At 39.7% G+C, this 8,520-nt stretch overlaps 1 protein-coding gene across 1 annotated transcript; it reads right to left on the bottom strand.

Moving 5' to 3' along the window:
* Positions 1-615: 615 nt before the first annotated feature.
* LOC143880180 (uncharacterized) lies at positions 616-1,930 on the bottom strand. The gene is made up of 2 exons (XM_077382973.1): positions 1,634-1,930; positions 616-1,542 (listed from the first exon to the last, which is right to left on the bottom strand). The coding sequence occupies exons 1-2, from the start codon at positions 1,808-1,810 to the stop codon at positions 883-885; spliced, it is 837 nt and encodes a 278-aa protein (XP_077239088.1). The 5' UTR covers positions 1,811-1,930; the 3' UTR covers positions 616-882.
* Positions 1,931-8,520: the final 6,590 nt, after the last annotated feature.

Raw genomic sequence — 8,520 nt, 5'->3', positions numbered from 1 at the left:
CCTTTATTGTAAGTTGTAACACTGTAGCAGTAGTAATAAATACACTGGAGGCCTAGGGGGGGTGGGGCTGTCCTAAGTAAACTAACACAAAGGGGCGGATATATCACTTTCCCTCTTCGGCAGTTCAGCAGATATATTTTTGGAGACGCGCTAGGAAGACGCGCTGTTCAAAGTTGGCCCATAACTGCATCTCCAAATTGCGCCACGTGCAGCAACATCGCATTTATAGTGATTTACTTTGCGTACATAAATCCGTTTTTGGTTTCTTGAAAACATAAAGAAATCCCTATGTTTTGGTACACGCTGATATAGAACGCCGTTATGAAAACAAGAACCATAACAAAACCGGTATAACGGTCCCGTAAAAGTTTAACGTGCGCACCGTGCACAGCATTTTTGGAATCAGAGTTCTAACTTGTAAATATTAATATTAATAAAACAAAAGGGCTGTCATTATCAAATCAGATGCGTGGGCGCCAAATGATACAAAACGAACATGATTTTTTGTGGCACATGATTTCAAACGACGTAAATTCAGATTATCTTAAAGGACCCAATTATACAGAGCGCACGTTAGATCAAATCACATTCCGTAAGCTAACATACACACATGAATAATGGGAAGAAAAAAAACATTTTCTAAATCATCATCTGCGTGAATACAAACGCCGAGGGAAAAATCTCAACATCCCCTCCACCACCTTACTAAAAAAAAGAAGTAGAAAATTTAAAAAAAAAAACCTAAAAATCACTAATAAAAGTGGTAAAAAAGAAAAGAAAAAGGAAATCATGGATTCCTGTTTTACAAATTTTTTTTGTCGGGAAAGCAAATACCCCTAACCATCAAGAAATTTACAGAAACTACCACAACCCATCAACCCCTCACTTTCCACCTCTCCTTGGCGTCTTCCTCGCCGGAGCTTTCTTCGCAGGCACCTTTTTCGCCGGAGACTTAACACTCTTTGGCTTCTTCGCCGGAGTACTCTTCTTAGCCACCACCACCGGCTTTGGAGCCGAAGCTCTCCGGCCGGGAGAACTTCTCGTAGCCGTCTTCGCCACCTTAGTCACCTTCGGCTTCGGCTTTGGCTTCACAGCAGGCTTTGCCTTAGCTACAACTTTCGGCTTAGCAACCGCCTTCGGCTTCGGCTTGGCAGCTACAGGTTTCAGCTTCAGGGCTGGTTTTGGCTTGGCTGCGGCTTTAGGCTTGTTAGCCGGCTTCTTTACTGGCTTAGGCTTTGCCGCCACCGGTTTTGGCTTCGCAGCAGGTTTCGGCTTCGGCTTCGGCTTCGGCTTTGAGGCCGCAGGCTTCGGCTTCTTCGGAACTGGCTTCGGCTTGGGAGCCGATCGTGTAGGTGGGAGCTTGAAGGAGCCCTTGACCTTTATGAGTTTCCCAACGGCTACGAACCTTTTGAGCTGAGTGAGCAAAAGCTTCTTGAAATTAGAGGGGAGTTTATCCTTATACTTCAGTTCGATGAACTTGGCAATGGCTTGTTGGCTCGAGCCAGTCTTCTCCTTGAGCGAGACAATGGCCTCCGTAATCATCTAAAAAACAAAAAACAAAAAAATCAGATCTGAAGGTGGAGAACACAGAGAAAAACTTTTCAGAGAAAAAAATTTGTTCAGTTTAGTTTACCTCTAGGTATGGGGGATGAGAGCGAGGAGCGGCAGGCTTTTTAGGCTTCTTTGGCTTTGGCTCTTTAGGGTTTTTTGCTTTTGTGACTTTCGCCGCCGGCTTCTCCTCGGCGGCCTCGGCCGGCGCCGGATCGGGAACCGGCTCAACAGCAACGGCGGTATCGTCTGTAGGTGCCATGGAAGGAGAGAGAAGGAGAATTAGGGTTAGGGTTTGGAGAGAGAATGAGAATTAGGGTTAGGGTTTGGAGGAGGAGAAATTCAGAATGAAAGAAATGGATTGAGATACGAAGGAGGAGGAGGGTGGATCGGGTTAAATACGAACTGGGTGAGGGATATAAGAGAGAAGCTAAGCGCTGATTGGTTTCGGACTTTTTCACTCGGATCACTTTCTTTGTAATTTTAAATGTCAGCCTTTGGATCAAAAGTTATCAACGGTCAATGGGTCTTAGTGAAGTGAGGTTCGGATGGGTAACTAATGAGGGGACAATTTTTAGTGTTTGGGTGTGCTTCTCACCTCAATTTCTTTATGCATAACTTGAGATGTACTTAATGGATTCAAGTGGGGTTTTTTTTGTTTGGAAGGTTAGGATTTTATCTTTCCAATGGGTATTTACAAGTCGCTTGATGTTTTGTGGTTTGGGAGAATTTTTGTTTCAAAGGTGCACTGGTCAGGCACAGAGGTTAGTGTGAGTTTAATGATGTTTTGAGGCTCTCTTCGAAAATGCTTGGGAGTTTGATAAGCGCATTTTATTTGGTGTGATTCTACATTACAATATGAATCTAGGGGTTTTGAAATCGCTGAAAACGGAGGAGAAATGGGTTGTAACGGATGATCGAAAGGCGATCGAAGTTGCACATGTCCCTCAGAGATGTGATAGTTTGTGACACTAGAAATCGCTGTGCGCCTTTCTTGCTGCGGATAATTTGTGGGATCATTCCATGGTTTCTAGTAAATATGTTATGCAGTTTTAGATCAATCAACGAATTTTAGTTTCGTAGATTCTAGTATGAACATTCGAGCCGTCTTTTCTGAGATATGGGTTTCAATCAGCCTAAGGAAGTACACTGTAACTAAGAGGGATGCTTGAGATGATTTTAGTTTCCGATTTCTTGCATAATTTTTCATTCCTATATTGATCGCCTTTGTTTGGTACTCAATCACAAGCTTGGAAACTTAATGATCGAGCATTCGTTGAGATTCAACAACTAAATTGGTGAGCTTTATTCTTCATGTATATTATATATAGTATGACACAACAGCAAACAAAAGATAAATGAGTTGCATGGTCTATGCAAGATTTGAATAAGATGTGTAATCTTGGATAGTGGGGAACATGAATTCTCTTCCAAACACCTACAGACATAATAAAAGTAGACAATTACTCTGGTTCCATTGTCACTGTTACTTGTAAGCACTTAAATCACATAACGACATCAAAATTATGAACATTTTTTAAAATGCACTAGAATTATTGATTATAGTTACCTCTTTATCAACTAGTTATCAAGGTAAACACATTGTATAGGAGCTTGTATGATTGTTCTAGACATGTATATACATAGTTGACAAGCTTTTTATTTGAATGAGTGTACCAAGAAAATGTTATATTAGATTAATCAGTTTGCTTATCAATGGCATGACTATCTCATGTTTTCAAACCTATCAACATTGTTGCATTCTATTTTTTCTCTTAGGCAAACAATGATTGCTAAACTTTTTACTGATATTTGCAATCAACATTTAGGAATTGGTCACCTTTATGGGAGCCCTGTCGCATCTAGTGTACTAAAATAACACCATCTTTCTTGGTAAATTCATGTTAGTATCAAGCAAATAGAATCAATTGACTTGATATCATGAAATTTTCTAGTGAAGGAAATAATTTAGGCTCTCAATTGTGTTATAGGCTCTTGGGACACACCATTGAAGGCTTTGGACCTTATCCCCATGGCACTAAACTAGAAGCTTAAGGGTATTCGACCCATATCTAAGCATAACAAATGTTTGTACCACTAACAATTCAGTAAGTAGGTGTTTATTTATATATATGTTATATAGCTTCTGTGCATGATTTGCCATACAATCTTCTTCTGATTTTTTTGTTTTTTAAATGTGGCTTTCATTTGAGAGTCGATATATCAAGTGAGGCTTGGGAAAAAGTGACATAAAACTAGTAAGTGGATATAGGGCCAAGTAGTGTATTTCCTATATCGATATAGTTGAGTATTAAGGGTAAGATGCCCAAGTTAAGCTAATAGCAACTTCATATAGGCAAGGTGCATATGTAAGTCTTTAACTTGTATCATTCTGTGGGGCCAGGGCTCGCGGGCGGCGATGAAAGAGGGTGTCCCCTCCCCTCCATTTTCCAGGTTTTCCGGTCCCGTGCTCCACATGTAGTGGTCTGGCTGTGTTGCATCGTAGTGAAGGGGGCGTTCACAATTCTTTATTCTCATGTGCCATTGGGTCCATTGGCCCTTCCTAGCTTGAGGCCTTCAAAGGAAGAGTCAGTAAGGCCTCATCATGGACTTTCCCATGGTTTTGGGCGAACTGAATTCCTTAGTAAAATGGCGTAGAGTTGCCACATCTGTTAGGTCCTAGGACCCATAATGACTCTATTTTAGCACCGTCATGCTTTTCCAAAGGTTGGTCTGCGTTCCCATTACGGAGTTGGAAGGTGTTAGGCAGCAACTCTACCCAACTTAGGTTGGTCTCTACTAAAAATGGGGGAAACTTCATGGGATGGGGTCACTTGCAAGCTTAGGTTGGTCTCTACTATATATGGCATTCATTTTAACAGATGATAAACTATACATTTCATATATGGAATGTCATAAGTGCGTCCATCAACTTTAAAATTAGAATTAGAGCACTCATTGATTTCAAAAATTGAAATGACATTTGCCCTCTTCAAATTTCCAAATTGGAAATGGTATGTGAACCCTCTCTCTCTCTCTCTCTCTCTCTCTCTCTCTCTCTCTCTCAAAATAAGCTTCTTATAATGAAAGTATATAACTCACCCAATCATTTCCAAATTAGGTTTAACTAACTTCTTAGACCATAACTCATTTTCCAAATTGAATGCTTCAATTTTGGAAAACTTAAAATTATTTCCAAAAGAGTTATACTACGGAAACTAAAATTGTCATTTAGCAGGAAACCCAACAATCACTACTCTCACTGTGGCTATGAGAGCAGTTCACCTGGGTACCATTTTTATACCAAAAGTTAGAATAAGAAGGAAAGAAAATTTGGCAACTGATTTCCCGCAAGCAGACTTCTATTTCATTCTTATTCGCATCTCATCTTTCCTTTTCTAATTGTTCCTTTTCAAGAAGTTCTCTCGTCACTACAAATAATGGCGTACTAATTTGATTTTTTAAAGCAGGGACTCACAGGAAATCAAGGAGACTGGAAGACATTATTTGTTTATTGGTTTCACTTTTAAAGGTCATCAAATATTTATTTTTCAAATAAAATTACACTATTATTTCAAAAGATTTTGAATATTTGCTCATTTCTTCATGTGGAAATGTGTGCATAGTTTCAGTCTAAGTTGGATGAAGAGGAGAGATTTTAGAACTAAAAATTGAATGAAATTAAGGTATGAAAGGATATACAACTATGTATCCATTTGGGGAATAAATGTTTGACTTCTTTACTGCTTTTGGAAGAAGAATTAGAGTATGAAAAATCACTGAAAATGGAGAATAAATGGGTATGTAACTGTAAGCCTAGAGGTTCAAACCTTGCCATTTCTAATCTTGTTTTAATGATTCCAAACACAAGTGGTTTTGATACTAATGTGTTTGCTCATAATTCGTAGATTTATATGTGCATTTGAGCAAATCATGGGAGCTTGGATCAAGGCAAATTGGACCTTCAAAGGAGTATCTATCAAGTCTAAAATAAGCCTTAGAAGATCCAAGGAGTCATGGACTTGAAGCCTAAATGATCAAGTTGAAGATCAAGTTGTTTCAAGTTCAATGAGAATGTATGATCCAAGGAGTCATGGACTTGAAGCCTAAAAGATCAAGTTGAAGATCAAGTTGTTTCAAGTTCAATTAGAATGTAAAGTCTAATCCCCTAGATATAGTTTCCTTATAAGATCAAATGGAAGTTAAATAAGGTCCCAAAGAATGTTAAAACATAAGGCAAAGGCCATAGACAAAATCCCAAAAAGATAGACAAAATTGAAAATCAAAATTGAAATAGGGCCGGTCTACAGAGTTAGGTGGTCGACTGAGTAGGGCCGGTCAACCGGGGCTGGCTAAAAAATATAGTCGTTGGGGCTCAAACGACTAGTTGTTGGAAATGTGCAGAATTTACAGTTTTGCCATTCTAACGGCTAGTTTTGTGTTCTAAGCCTATATAAGGGTTCCCCAAGCCTTTAAACTTAATTCTAACACTCCAAAACTTAATTTGAACGTCATATTGAGTTAGAAAAGCCCTTGGAGCATCTATTAGACCATATTCAAAGGGATTGGACATGAGATCAAATTTGTACATATTTTCCATCTCTTGTAGTCATGTAAAGGCATCTTGTACTCTTTCTTTTCTTGATCCATATTTGTAATTGGCAGGTGTTTTGGAAACACGGAGCCATCTTTAAAGAGCGAGTGTTGGGAGCTTATGGACCCCGATCTCGAATGCGGGGATAAATCCCCTCATCCTCGATCTCCACATGAGAAGGAGAGCTCCGCTGAGGCTCTCTCAAAGTAGTGCCCTCAGAGCATGAGTCATGGCGTGTGCGATACCTCTTGATTCGGAGTAGAACTCGGAACCAAGACGTACCTAAATATAAAGAAGAGTCGTCATCCAGGGATTAAGGCCCTGGAACCCATAATATACTCTGTTGTAACGGATAACCAGAGAAGAAAAGGTCAATGCCTGGTTACGAATGAGACGCAGAGCTATCTCTGACGGCAAGTAGTGAGGCTCGGAGCCATCCTCAATTGTAATTCGTTTACTTCTCACCGTTAAGAGGATTGGGTTAATGAAGCCATCAAGATACCTTGGTGGAGTGGAGTATGCCTTAGCGTGGATCTAAGGACCGAACCACTGTAAATCTTGGTACACTCTTGCTACTCTCTCTATCTGTCTTTATTTTGTGCATTTTGCTTCTATCTTCTTTGTGAATATTGTTTAATTTGTCCATTGTTTTAATTTCCAATTAACAGGTTGTCTACAATGGGCTATGGGAATGGATAATTTTGTCATTTGCTTTGCATAACACAACATATATTTTTATGTGTTTTACTAATCAAGTACTCGAGTCAATCACTAAAAGCTTCATGCTGGTGCATTTCAAAGGCATACTAGTGTATAATGCTAACAAAAATGCTTGTTTGTTACATTTACGTGGAATCGTGGAGTATTAGAAAGTCTATGAAATGAGAAGTTTGACGTCCTTGGAGATTTGATCTTCAATGCACAGAGATTACACCATGGACTAGTTTTGGTGAAATTGGATTAGATCCATTCTAAATCCAATCTTTTCTTGGTTCAGCTTTCTTGAAATTGAATTTCCAGCATAAATGATTTGCATTTTGACAAGAAAATGTAGATTTGAAAGGGAACATACAAATCTGATGTGTTTTCCTTTTTTTTTGAACTTTTGCAAAAGATAGGGCCTCGAGCGTTTCTTCTAGGGAGGTGACAAAAGAGAACAGGCCAAGAATAGCAACATATATGAATCTTGCATTCAACAGGAGGTTGGATGGAAGAAAAGGAGAAAAAGATTAAGAAACTAATATTCAATTTCCAATTCCTAAGAAAAATCAAGAAAGATAAATGAGAGGAACAAGTTTCTCTATCTTTCCCCCTGTGGACCCCGATCCGAGATAGAGGCGTGGGAATGTGTCCCCGACACCTTCCGGATCATCCACGTGAATGGAGAGCTCTGCCAGGGAACTCTCGAAACGGATGCCACCCTCATAGCATAGCACGAGTGGCGATATAAAAAGAAAGAGATATGTCTCGATCCGGAGCCAAGGCTCGAAACCGAGACATACCTAAAATAAACTCAGAGTCGCCATCCATGGGTATGCCATGGAACCCTAAAATCAAATCCTCTGTGCAATGGATAACCAGAAATATATATGGGTTCGTGCCTGGTTACGAATGGAGAAGGTCTGAGAGCACCCCCGATTCGTCCGAGTGCAAGCACTTGGTCTCTTATGCCATTTATTATTAACTCCAAAGAAGTTTGGATAAAAATCATGTGAAATCGGAACAATCCTCAGGAATCGTCTACCTAAGCATGCATTTCCTGAGGATAAGATAATAAGCACACATAAAATAAAATGAAAGATGTGTCACCTAAGCATAGCTAGGTTATGAGTGACATACCTAACTGGTGTCTAAGTTCTGATGTGCAAACACATGCAAGCTATAGCTAAAGGTATAGGATCAATACAAGAAAATAAGAAAAACACAATAAAACATACAATAACAACACAACAAATCCTAAGACTCTAAATGATTAGCCCGAGTCCTCGGATGATCTGATATTCATCCAAAGAAGCCTACGTATCCCCGCCTCCACGAGAATCAAGGCAAAGTAGTTCTTCGCGCCTATTCTAAGCTAGGATGTCTAAGACACCTAGACCTCTATCCTAGACTCGATCTAAAAGACCGGACCAATTATTAAAGTTTCTTGTATGATTATTCAAATTCCAGTAGATTGTGGATTTTAGGACACCCTATATGCCCTAACTAAATGCAGATTAGCCTTAAGCTAATGCAGGTGATTCCTACAACCTATGTGTAACTAGGCTGCATTTCCTAAGGAAAACCAAGGGTGGACTAGCGTATCCTATTCTAGTCATCACTCGGCGATGTGGATCGCCGACTGACCGGACGGAGGCGCTCCTATAACTCTAGGACAG

The sequence above is a fragment of the Tasmannia lanceolata genome, unplaced genomic scaffold, assembly GCF_043159265.1.
Source record: "Tasmannia lanceolata isolate RefF3 unplaced genomic scaffold, GAP_Taslan_0.1 ptg000002l, whole genome shotgun sequence".
NCBI classification, from domain to species: Eukaryota; Viridiplantae; Streptophyta; class Magnoliopsida; order Canellales; family Winteraceae; genus Tasmannia; species Tasmannia lanceolata.
This window is presented reverse-complemented; position numbering and strand designations above follow the sequence as displayed.